Genomic DNA, 13,142 nt, shown 5'->3' on the forward strand with positions numbered 1-13,142 from the left:
AATTAGATCGGTCACGAGGGGAACTTCTGTCTATTGACGCCGGGTCCGGCCCTGTTCTTCGAACAACAAACCTCTCAATTTTGTGCAAGATTCTTTATAATAATGACCTTCATTCAAGCGGAAATAGCAACTTTAGTTCAATTAGCAACAATGTTATAATGAATAGAAACTTATTTCTAACGAAAAATTCCTCTTCCTGGAGGCGCTGGGTACGGTTCTGTTTTGCTTCCCTGTCTTGTTTCATTGAAGAAATCTCCTCTCTACCTTTAAAAACACGGAAATTCCCCCTGGTATATCCTCTTAAACGGTACGACCCGGAGCGATTTATTCCGATCAGAAGACTACATTTGCTGACATCAAGCTCTAAAAATAGCTCTGAGTATGAATTTTTCTGGAAGTATAAAAGATAGAAATAAGCAGGCGCAAAAACAATCCTTGACTAACACTAGTTCTTCGCTTTATATGGCGATGAGATGTGATTCGAATGATTCAATGAGATTGAAGATGCGGTCGGTTAAATGCGTGTTAGTGACACTCTTCCTTGTGTTCGGGGGGTGCGCAGCGAAACCCAGTCCGCAGTTCCTGCCCGTGGCTGTCAGACTCGGTGAGTAACCTGTCAAACACGTCACAAAACTTTCGAACTATCAAAAAAATAGCAGAGCCAGAGATTCACCAACACCGAACATATCATCTGAAAGCTCCAGCGAAGGCGAGAGATGAAAGCGAGAATGACATCGCGAGTAGTCCTGAGAGGAATATTGCGGCGTCTTCTAACGGTAAGCTTTGAGCTGAGGCAGTGAGTTGAAGGTACGATTATTACTTTTGACAGATTTGTTGCTGACGCAGACTTCAACAGAGGTACCTAAGAGCAGCACAAGGGGCTTGGAAGCGAAAGGTGCGTAAGAACCTTGAAATTAGATTTTTTTTTACGTTTGCCCACGTGGTTTGAGTCAACGGCTGGCAGAATGTGACGTCAATGCCGTGCAACTGGGTTTGACAGCTGAACAATAGAGTGCCGCGTTGTTGCCATTTCATATCAAAAAGCTTAATTTTGGTTTTATTTTGCAGAGCAAAAACTCAACAAGCGCAGACGTGCCAAGCCGAAAAGTGCTTCGACAGGTAAAAGCGTCAAATACTCTCATTAAACGATAAAATGGAGCTTTGTATAATTAAAATATGTTTTAGATTCAAAGAACATCATAATAAATCACAATGCGTTATGTAAGTAATTTTATCAGGTTATCGCAGGATGTCGACTTTTTGGGTTTTTAGGGTTTTTGAGGTCCATCAATGATAAGCCCGCAGATTTAGTCTTGAGCACCGATAAAGGTGGGTTCCTAGCATATAAACTTCTGCAATGTATTTAACGCCTTTCTCCAGCTTCCGTAGCCAGAGACCTGAAAGACACTACTGAGAGTGCGTTGTTCAAGGTGAAGAAGCTCAAGGAGAGACCGAGTTAATTGTCACTGATTTTCTAACATGATTCAGCCCTCATTTGTAAGTATATAAATGTACGAATAAATAATAATATATTTGATTGTTTTTTTAATTTTTTCATCCTCCAATGCCTCGATTATTAAAGCTGCGATTGAAATAAATATTTTTTGTCATTAACATACACAAGACATACTTAACATATAAGGGCGCCTCGAGGGGCGTTGCGTAAGTAATTTTTCTTCTGTTCCATTAATTTTCTTAACGCAATCTATTACTTCTCCTTTCAATGGTGCACTGCAAACAGTCTATTTTAGGGCAATTTGCGCCTTAAAACAGTTCTGCTATAGGATTCAGGGCTCTGTGCTCTGTCGCGCTAAAAAACTGCTGGAAGTAGACCCGCTTACGTGGCACGCCCCCGAAAAATTAATTCCATAACCGGACCATTTTGGGCATAATAAATTCAACGAAATGGCCACTAGAGTAGCCCGGATCATCTCCGGACCCCTTATTTTATTCAAATTTTATTACAATTGTATTTTGATTAGCATCATCTCTTTTCGGATGAATCCAATTATTACAATATGAGAGAAACGCCTCGAGAGAACAGCAATCTCTGTATAAAAACAAAATACATTTTAAGCACAGGATCAGACTCAGTATAAAGTTTGGTCCTGTCGCAACATGTTTGAGCCAAATTCCGGTCCTGTACAAGTGTTTGAAAGGGACCGAAACAGCGACGAGGGACCCCCCGGGGGTCACGACAGCCCCCCCGCCGCTCTCTTAACCAAAAGAGCACTCTCTAATGTTGTCGTCGATGGTCCCATTGTCGTTTGTGTTCTTTTGTGTCCGACCTCGGCTAATGGACTTTTAAACGGGCCCTCTTTTTCTGTTATAAATAGTTCTATTATCCCGGCTTAATGAACTGCTTTGATTTACATGAAAATCGTTGGGCAGGTATCAATTCAAGCCTTGATGCGACAACCTAAAGGAGGGGATAATACCCCATACCCTTCCCTGAACTTTACACACAATCGCGATGTAATTTTGGAACCTCGAACGCGAACAGTGGGAATTGGAATGACGTCAGGATGGAGGCTTTAACGACATTGAACGGGAGGCGGCTGTCATGTTTGCGTCATTTTGATGACAGAGGAGGTCTATGTCATGCAACTGTGTTCGAGGTCCCGTCAAGTTCAAAACGCTACGAGATGTTTTTTTGTTTGTGGCGTAGACGAATAGTTTTTAACGAATTTATTATTACTTTTTTTAGAGACAACTTAGGGCCCTCATAACGCCTAATAATTGATGAGATGCAAGGTGCTTTATTTGAAATTAAAGACCATTTTTGTACAATAATATATTTGAAATATACAGGAAAGACGCTTATTCATAAACTGCCCAACCTACAAAAATTACACAGCTAAATCTATATGGAGAGATGCTTTGTCAACCACAATATTCAATCACAAACAAACTTCTATGAGTATAAAAATAATAAAAACAAACAAAATCTATAAACAATACAGTGTAATATATGCATAAAGTCACATTAATTATACGCTAAATGAAAACACACAAAAAGGAAATATATATATAACACAAAATTACTTAAACATAAAGTTTTCCATAACGATTTTGCAAAAACACGGGCGGCAAATCATTAAATGAAAAATAGACAAAAATTAGATTTTGACAAGAGACTCATTGTGACGTTACGTTCAATGTCCTTTAAACAACGCGGATTTTTGTGACGTCAACTTGTGCTTCTCTCTCTAACCTCCCATGTTCAAAACGTCTTAAATTTAAAAACCAAATTGTCTCTATTGCCCAATATCTTACTTCACTCTCACTTCTCTCCTCCCCGCTAATCATCCTCCTCCCCACTACCTCCTCCCCCTCTCCCGCCACTCGAGTCCCCAGGCGAAAACTTTGGGCCGTCTGACGTTACCGTGCTGGACGCAGGGGTGGTGGCACTAGTGCCCAGGTTGTGGGTCAAGCTATGCCTCCTCAGATCGCAATTTCTCCTGAACACTTTTCCGCACGCAGTGCAGTTATAGGGTTTGATGTCTGTGTGGGTCAACAGGTGGGTTTTCAAATTGGATCGTTGGTTAAAGGATCTGGAGCAAACTGGGCACTTATGGGGCGATTCTTCCATGTGGAGGATTTTGTGGACGGCCAAAGTCCGGCTCTGGCAGAATCCCTTGCCGCACTCCTGGCATTTGAATGGTTTCTCTTTGGAGTGGATGTACCTGGACCAAATTAGAGAGATGATAAAATCGGTTAATGGTTTGAGGTACGAAACAGCAAGCAGAAGAAAACAGTGCAATATAGCCATGTGTCAAAGAGACAATTTTCCAAAAAAATACAATTTTGAGCACTTTTTTCAAAATGGCCGACATATGCTAATTTTTGTTCCAAGATGGCGTCTACTGTAACCCAATTCTTCCATATTGATTTATTCACACCAAAATGACGATTATATAAATGCATAGATGAAGGTTTCGGCAAATAGGAATTTTTCTCTCTTGCAATGTAAAATCGCAGTAAAATTAAGCTAATAGAGTCATTAACGCTTGAGCGGCGCATTGTCTTATTGCTGGTCTCGTAAAGTGCGGTTTGAATGGGCTATTGTGAGAAATAAAGTCTATAATTACAAGGATTGCGGGTTAAAGTTGAGAATTAACAGGTTTTATAGTCGCCGTTTTGCCTTGAAAACGTTTAAGCTTAGACATATACCTACTGATGGGTTTAGATTGTGAGAATGCAATCTATGCGAGGAAACATGCTTGGTTAAGCGTGGAATTCGGTAAATTGTGTTGGCTTAGTTTCAGTATTTAACCATTTAAGTAGAGATAATTCAACAATCGAGATTTTTAAGCCTGAGAACCGGTTAAACACTGTTTGAATTCGGCTACATCAAACATACTCAGCTTCAATTTATTGGTGTAGGAATGGCCGCCATTAGGTAAACAAAACGTCCATAGTTTCTCGAAATCATCTAACCTGAACTAACTTAAAACCGCACGTTATCTAGAGTTCGCGATTTTCAGGGACAGCTGATGATCTGTAAATAGGGGAGCACGTGACAGGAACCTTTAATCTGAGTTACATCATTATGACGTGCGTTGCGCCAAATTGAAGTTGACGCGGCTGTGAAATTGCGTCATCGTGACGTCACGGGAGTTACTAACCAAAGACTACGTTCGAAATCTATTCCCTCTTTTTACGTTTGTGATTTGAAGAGTTGGAGCCGTAAGTGCTTAGTGGATTTTCGCGTGAAAAAAATGAATCAAACTCACTGCGAGGTCGACAGACAACACCTATCATCGACTGGAATGATTAACACGAATCGTCCATTACTGGCGGGCAAATAAGTTCTCTCTAATCGAAAAAGGTCAGGAAATGTATACGTTCACAGGTGTGCGCTAAGGTCAGGTGCAAAAACAAACGAAAACAACATTATAGGTAGGTTGGGTTTTTGAAGCATTTGTGCCGTGGGCTGAGTACCTGACCTTACTCCACAATATCCATTTGTTAACATGTAAACTCACCTGTGATCCCTCAAGTGATCCTGTCTCCTGAAAGCCTTTCCGCAAATATCACAGCTGTACGGTCTTTCGTCAGTATGAGTCCTCTCGTGAATCAACAAATTGTAGCTCTTTGTGAACTGCCTGTTGCAGAACTTGCAGATGAACTGCTTTTTCGGTCTGGCCACCCCCTTTTGCCGGCCCAAAGCCACCCCACTGGCCACTGCTGTCGTCGCCACAGGCGGCTCGGCCCTAGAGGCATAGACGCTACTCATCACTAGAGAAGGATAACTAGTGTCCACAGGGCTGGAAGGCAAGGAGAAGTTGTCCTCATTATCCAAGAGGGCCAAATCCTCCTCCACTTCCTCTGACAGCTCCACGTCCTCAGTGAGGCTGGTATTGTTGGTGATGTCTTCATTGGCCTCTTCGTGGATCTTAGCGCTGCTGGTGGCGATTTTTAAAATATCAATCTTGGGAGGAGGATTCGACGCACTTTTGGCCGCATTGCATGGAGGTGATGAGGCGGGCCAGTCATTCTGCAACAAGTTGCAACAAATCAGCCTCAAATCAAGTGACTCAAAGCAAACTTACAGTGTTAACAGATACAGTCGTAAGCCTTTGCAAAGTCAAATAACTCTCCAACGCCTGCAGATTCAAGGCTGTAGCGGCGGCGCTGTTAGCTGGTAACAGCGCGGCCTGCTGTAGAGAGCTGATCATGGCGTTCTGTAGGGTTAAAGCTACATTGTGGATGGACCTCTGCAGCAAGCTATCTTGCATGGGAGTAGAGGAGGGCTTTGAGGAAGCGTCGGGAAGAACGACTTTGCCGGAGCTCAGCTGTTGCTTGTCTTGCAGCATTTTCGTTTCTGTAGAGGTTTGCATGTTGAGGCTGTAGCAGTAGGCATTAATGGGAGTCGCAGCTGGAAAGAATTTGATGTTTGTGTTGAGTTGGTTGGTTTGCGACCAGAAGAGGTAGATTCGAGAGGACAAACAGCCGAGATAGAGAGGCCCGATTCGGAAGTGTATGGTCTAGAGACCGCCGTCAGGACGCCCCTGACTTTAGATAGATTGAGTGATGAATTATAGAATTGGAAGAGTGCGCTCATGCTGTAAGAATGTCAGGGGCGCAGCTGGAAGTGTAAAATTTTTGAGGTGGTTAAATTTGGTAAATGCACCTAGGTCTTTACTTGAGGAAACTCCCTTCAGTACATTCTTCTCATACATACATACATCCGTACATACTTCCTTCTCATTTCAAATCCATCATTCAAATCAGCGGCGTGACAAGTACATGCCAAGACCAATTAGAATTATCTACAAATATTTTCACTTTTTTCACTCTTAGAAAGTACCTTTCGGCGCGTCCTTGATTTCTCCTCTATTTATTGACGTCAGTGGGACAGAAAGTCTTTAACCAAATAAAACAAATCAAAGGAATCAAAGAGTCTGGATCTTATATCAAAAGCAGTGGCGTAGCAATCAAAGTGAATCTATCAACTTCCGAGTTCGGGATTTCAGACATAGAGTGGGGATGCGGTTTAAACTCCTGCGGGTTCGATTCTAAAGAAATGGCCCTTATTTAAACACTCCCTTCTGGAAATCTAGAGACGTGAAATTCAATTAATCAGTTTTGGACTGAAGATCTTCCTAAGGCTCGGATTTCTGCTGAGTTTTCTCATATTTTCCCACTCGGAACATTCACATAAGTCTTGAGAGGGAGTCTGCTTGATTTTCGCATCAAATGGCACTACTTGTACTACAGAGTAAGCGTTTTTTACCGCAAGTGGTCCATGCAAGGAATGTTGAAGAATTGAACCAAAGGAAATTGATGAAATATGAAGATGGAGATTTTTACTCGCGACCTGCAGGAATCTGAAAACAATTGCGCAACAGAGCGCAATGTAACTGTGAAGTGAGAAACTAGAGGAGAATGACTGCAATTTGAGGATTTTGAAGAAATTTGCCATTTAAATCCAATTTCAACAAGTTGCTTTGTTCGCCGTACCGATAATTGTGGTATAAATTCCTCTGGAAGTTGATATTCTGCTCAAAAAAACCATAAAACACGAATCCGACTGAAGAAAATCTCAAGAATTTAACACTAAGTGGCTTCAGCGCACCGAAGCATGAACCTTGTGGAAGGCCAACGAAGAAGCACCTGTTCAATCCCGATTACCTCGCCATTAGTACTTCTTTCCCTTATTCTCTTCCACACGCTCAATTTATTCAAACATTCTCAGATTTTACTATAGATAATATCTAAATGGCCCTCAAAACTCACCTATATACGTCCTTTCCACGCACCCCCCGATATCGCCAACACTGCCTTACCCCCCGTTCGAAGGAAAACAATCGACACTCTACCCACCCCCCGAACTGTCAACCACCTGTCGAAATCGGCGTAATCGCGCGCAACGTCGCGCACACGTACGTTCGCTCTTCAGTAAAACAGTAGAAAGTCGACTAAATGAGGCACCAGAAGAAGAAGAGGAGGCCGGCAACACGTTCTTCGGCTGTTTTTACTTCTGCGCCGACCGGGATTTAGCGCGACGACAGAGAGAGGCGTATAACGAGATTTGCGGGTGGGAGAGAGAAGGCGGGAGAGTGGTGAAGATTGGGCCGTTATTGAAGGTATTTTTTTGTTTCTTTCGATGGAGATGCAAACTGGGTGATTTTTAGCTTAGTTATTGAGGTTTTAAAGATTCTTTCTTTGAGGCCGTCGGATCTCCAGCCAACAAATGTTTGCCCCAAGACAAAAATTTCCTGAGACACTTTGGTCGACCTTTTTTGTAAAAGGGGCGTCTCGAAGCATTCAAATTCCGATTACAAATCAAATATTGGAGGAGTCAACATATTTTTTAACAAAACGTGTGTGTGTCGGTTTGACTTGAAAGGGGAAGTCAATATTTGCCCACACTTCCTGTGTCTACACGCAGCTTGAAGAGCTTTCTTGTTATTTTGACCGAACGGCACATAATAATTTAGTCTGACGATTTCAGGGCTCGTTCCGATGGCGGAAAAATGTACTTTCCGTGTGCCGAAAATAGAGGCAATGAATCATAATCTTGAAAACGAAACAACGACTTTTGATATCGGCCCCAAAAGGAACAGCTGCCTCCAGAATTTTCAAAGGAATTATCGGGAATGTGTCTGGGAAGGAGTTGACTGAGTGAGGGAAATACGACGGGAGAGTTTGCCAACTGAAATACCAAATACTTCAGATAGAATAGAAGAACGCTTCGAAGGGAAAGGACTTTTTCATGGTCCAAGCAGAAAGACGATTGTTGCTATAGAATGTTCTAGATTTTTCGATCGTTCGGACAACACTTATTTCAATGAAGTCACGGAAGACAACGATTGAGCTTTTGAAGGAATTCCAAACAGTCGCGGTAATGGAAGCCTCGAGAGTTTTCGAAGAAACACGGAACGTTTCCAGAATAATCTGACTCGTTATGGAGCATGACGGATGGATCTGGCTTACTTTGCGTTGGTTGTGGATCCATTGGGCGCGTTAGCAATTAGAACGCTGACAATTTCCCCTGTATATGGCGCCCTGTATGTCCTCCTCTATACAGGCATGTCCCTTGAGCGAATAGATCACCTTTACCTGCTATCATACACTCAGCCAAATCCCGGCCAAAGCAGCAATATTGAAAGCGTGAGAACTTTCCGGTAAAAATCCCGTGGGTCGACAAAATAATTACATGTTGCGCAAGTCTCTCATTATCTCTTTTATCATCCACTGCCACCATAACAGACATGATCTATTCCTCGATCTTCATCGCTACTTCTCCTCTTCTAAGCATAGAATCCGATTGAGCTTAATCAATCGCTATCAGCTGGAAATCTTGAGACAAGCATCAGCTTCCGGTTCCCACCGCCGAATAACTTAAGCTGCTTTCGAACACTGGTCACCGATTTTCGCTGGCCGATTAGCATTTCATTAACAAGAATATAAGCCCTTAACAAGTTGACATAATCAATTTTCGGGTACTTGGATGGCCGATAAACCCGGCATCAGATTGTCGGCCGTAAAGAGCTCGGATATTGGGAAAAGCCACTTGTGGCAGTAAATTCGGTTGTTTAGTGGATGGTTCCGATTTTTTAATTTGGTTTTGGGTATTATTAGTATGCTAAATGAAGATGTTGAGGTCAGGTTGGTGGAACGGTCGCAGTCCATCCGCACCATCTCTCCGGGGGTGGTGGAAAGTGCATGCGCCTATTCGGCTGAAGCACGCCCCTGTTTTCCTGCTGTAAATTTTCATAAGACGGGAAGAAATCTTCGGGCGATGAAATTCACAGAAATCGGTAGCGCGGGGGGCCTCGAGCCCTCGAGGTAGCGACCCTAGGAAGGAGATTAATTCGCCCCAGTACCCCTCTGTTTGCTTGGGAAAACGTTAATGAAGCTAAGAGAAATCTTCAGGTTTTGAATTTAAAAAAAGCAGTAGCGTAGCGTGCTTTGGGGCGATATTACAGAAATTGAAAAAATCTATACGCTGACGAATTTCACCGTTTAACGTCACGTGAAATGCGGGCCAAGTGCGCTTCTGTTTTCTTATAAAAATGTTCATGAAATTTTCAGGCTCCGAATTAAAAAAAAGTCAGTGGCGCAGCGTACTTCATGACGACACTTCGCGTGTCCTTTCACCAGAATCGAACCAAAAATCACAAACGTTCAGGAAGCCTGCTGACCCCTTAAACTCGCATCATTAGTCTTACCGGGAGGTTGCGACTGCATTAGGGGGTGTAGACAAACATCCCGTCTTGGGATATTGACGAGTTAAAAAATGACTTAGTAGAAAATGTAGATCTTATCTAAAAAATCGATGATCGAAAATACGAATTCCTTCTTGGAGAGGTAGCGACCGTGGGGGGTACCGAATAAGTCTGTCATTGTGCGGGGCCACTATTACTGGGCATAAATATGGGTCGTCATAACCGAGACGGTTCCATAACTCATTTCCCCCGAGAAGTCGTGTATTATAAGATTATTAATATCGCGGGCAATATAGCATGTGAGCATTATTATTGGGTAAAGTGATCCACAATAAACATGTCCTCTGATCAACATAAACTCGTGGAAGATATCACCTCGTTGCATGAGAGACGCCCATTTTACGACTGTGTGAAAGATCGTTTTGCTTAGTCACTTTCCAGCATAATAAACTCTCCCACATCATATTTTAGCCATTTAGGTGCTAAAGACGAAATAATACAGAATAAATCTTGTGGCGGAGCAATAGGGACAAACAGGTGTTAAGGCCTTCAACAGAGGGACTCCCGGAATCTCTTTTCAAGTTGTGAGAACACGTCAGATTAAAAACCGGGACAAAAGCCCCGTGAAATGGTATAAAAGCCATTTTGACGTATTAGATGGTCTTGGGCATTATTATTTATTGGTGGTGATACGGCTCTTTTTGCCTGAATTTGTTGTTATGATAATTTCGGCCGCATCACGGCTCTTTCAGCACCATCCCGAGAGAACAAAGCTGGAACAAGATCGGATTTTTATTGGGTTTGTTCTTTGATCTCAGCAACAGCGCGATAACTCACCCATCTGCCGTGAGAGATAATGAAAAGCAGCGGCAGTGCAATACTTGTAATTGAGCAATTAATAACTGGGCTCGGATGGGGCTAAATGGGGCTACCATGGACTACCGTGCCCAAAACGGCCCCCCGCCGAAAACCATTTGTTCCAATCGGAAAGTGAGGCGGGGGGGCCCCGCTTGATAGCACCCCCTATCAGAATGAGGCAGTTTTTAGATCGACATCTCTCAGTGTTAAACGGCGACAAAATGCAACCATGTCACCGGATTATCGCGCCCAAAGTTGGCGTGAGATTGCCAAGAACCGTTTTCGAGCTCTGGCTATTTTTTATGGCCTCTTAAACTGTCATAACCGCAATTTAGCACTCGTTGCCATAATTCATATGCGGTCCCAGATCTCATTTCACACTTAAGGGGTTTAATATGCGCTTTCCATAAGGCTTTGTGTCTTTCATATTCGGTTTTTTGATCGTTCGACACAATGGACACTACACTTTCTTACCTTTTTGCACCGGCTCGAATTCTCAATTGGGGAAAACACATGAACGCGCCCATGCACGCAGTGAAGTCGGGGGGGTAAACTTCGTGCTGTTTTTAACTAAATCAATCCGGGGAATGAGGCACAGGAATTGGAACTGGAAGCCAAGTTTGACACGGATTTGAAATTAGAGCTGTCAACGCCGAGTCTGCGCGCAGCCGAAAACAAACAATGCACGTTGTTGCCAAACTGCACACGGGAGGAAGGGGGCACATTTGGGGGAGTTGTTTTAATGGATTTCAATGGGCGCGCTTAACACCGAGAAGTGCTAGTTGCGGATTTCGAACGGAGTTAAACGGCAAGCCATTTTTACCTAAGTTAATCTGATGAATAAGGCACGCAGTCCCGGACTGCAAACCAAGTCTATCAACGTCTGACATCGATTTGAAATTAGAGCTGTCAACGCCGTTCCACGTACCGATGAAATAAAAAAATGCGCGATGTTGCCAAACTGCACACGGGAAGAAAGGGAGACATCAATTTTTTTATGGATACATGCGGAGGCGGGTTTGCGCATGACGCCGAAGAGTGCTAGGTGCGAACCGCAAGCGGGATTAAACCGAGAAGGCAATTAATTAATTTTATAAGGTTTATTTGCGCCTCTGCCTCAACATTTGTTTCTCGCCATTTCTGTGTAGAAACTTCAACGAAATCTTCGGCAAAAAGGAAAACTGGCAACCCAAATTTGGGCTCCTGTCGCATGTAAAATAATTTTTTCCATTATAAAGCAGCAACACTTGTACCTGTAAAACTGCATAGGCGTACCGGAATGCCGGTACATTCCAATAAATTTCATAAATAGAATACCGAACGAGCTGGTCGTGTGTTCGAAAGAACTAATAGACATAAATCCGGCACGCCGGACGGCCAGCGCTTATCCTATGCTAATGCCTAATGAATATTCTGGTTCAGTGCTCCGCCGTTTCAGATAGCAAACAAGAACCGATAACGGGGGACAAAACTTTCCGGTCAACCTGTTTCCCTCGATAATACACACAATTAAATCACACGAGGAAAAACTTACAGATTCGCAAGAAAATCCGTTTTTTACTCTCACTTCACGTACGGAGCAATTCATTAAGAGTGAATTTATGTCGAACAAATTCCGGGGCCGAACCTGGTGAGCTCATTTAATTATTCCGACCCGATGGGGCCCTGATAATGTCATTGTCGATTGCACTTCACAATGACAGGTGAGACGGTGCTGATTGCCTTTTCTTTCGGGGATTAGTGTCCGACGATTATCTCTTAGATCGCCCACGATTTTCAACGGGGCAACAGGTGAAGAGAAACAATAAGCCTAATGAAGAACTTGGTCTTGTTGGATGTGACAATCTACAGCAACGACAAATGGAGGAATTTTTTTCTCTAGTAAACCCTTGTGAACACGTTGTCACCTCTTAGCTCCCGGGCGAGCGGTCAAGCCGTTGACCAGCGTGAGTATTCATTGGCTAAAGGTTTTTCTCGCTGACCATAGGATTTTCGTCGTTAAAACCTTGACAAAAATTAATGAAGGAGGTGTGGACAGTGGTCAGGGGAATAACCATCCCCTCCTCTGCTTCCGCCACTGCTCAGCTTCACTGCTAATTCCATCAACCCCAATCCCTATCAATTTCCCACTCAATCCCAAGCCGCTCGTTCGCTTCCTCGGTTAAAGTCCTAAATTGAACCCCAATTTAAGCCTGGACTTGAGCCACATTGGAGCCTCAAGTTAAACTCCAACTTGAGCCTCAATTGAGATTTTAACGAGGACCCTAATTTAAGCTCGAAAAGTTTGCTTCAAATTGAGCGCCCAAGTCCCTAGTTAAATTCGCTCGAGACTTCACTCTCGGAACTCGAGCCTCAAGTGGAGTTTTAGCACGTTGAGTCATTCTCTCTCGAACCTTCAAATTACCGGCCTAAAGATGAGTCTCGATTTAATTCAGCTGAACGGGATTCTCCACTTGACCTCGACTTCAGGCCTATACAGGGCCGGTACTGGGCCCTTACCTGGGCTAGAATTTTTCATTAAGGAACTTGAGCCCTGTGACTTCAAGAAACAAATATTTGGGCCATTTTGAAGCAGTCTTTAGCAATTTGGTGCTTTAAAGGGAGCCT

At 43.2% G+C, this 13,142-nt stretch overlaps 2 protein-coding genes across 3 annotated transcripts; one reads left to right on the forward strand and one right to left on the reverse strand.

Annotated features, from left to right (window-relative positions):
- Positions 1 to 322: 322 nt before the first annotated feature.
- LOC136409874 (uncharacterized) lies at positions 323 to 1,537 on the forward strand. Of its 2 annotated transcripts, none has more exons than XM_066391715.1 (7): positions 323 to 604; positions 660 to 776; positions 830 to 895; positions 1,069 to 1,119; positions 1,186 to 1,221; positions 1,273 to 1,329; positions 1,381 to 1,537. In XM_066391715.1, the coding sequence occupies exons 1-7, from the start codon at positions 382 to 384 to the stop codon at positions 1,458 to 1,460; spliced, it is 630 nt and encodes a 209-aa protein (XP_066247812.1). In that variant the 5' UTR covers positions 323 to 381; the 3' UTR covers positions 1,461 to 1,537. The 2 variants fall into 2 exon arrangements, with proteins under 2 accessions (XP_066247812.1, XP_066247804.1); XM_066391707.1 differs by having other exon boundaries at positions 326 to 604; positions 657 to 776.
- A 1,253-nt stretch (positions 1,538 to 2,790) lies between these two features.
- On the reverse strand, positions 2,791 to 7,976 carry LOC136410988 (protein sister of odd and bowel-like). Its single transcript, XM_066393388.1, has 4 exons — positions 7,243 to 7,976; positions 5,556 to 5,881; positions 4,989 to 5,500; positions 2,791 to 3,686 (listed from the first exon to the last, which is right to left on the reverse strand). The coding sequence occupies exons 2-4, from the start codon at positions 5,841 to 5,843 to the stop codon at positions 3,302 to 3,304; spliced, it is 1,185 nt and encodes a 394-aa protein (XP_066249485.1). The 5' UTR covers positions 5,844 to 5,881; positions 7,243 to 7,976; the 3' UTR covers positions 2,791 to 3,301.
- Between the last annotated feature and the right edge of the window lie 5,166 nt (positions 7,977 to 13,142).

This window comes from Euwallacea similis, chromosome 1 (assembly GCF_039881205.1).
Source record: "Euwallacea similis isolate ESF13 chromosome 1, ESF131.1, whole genome shotgun sequence".
NCBI classification, from domain to species: Eukaryota; Metazoa; Arthropoda; class Insecta; order Coleoptera; family Curculionidae; genus Euwallacea; species Euwallacea similis.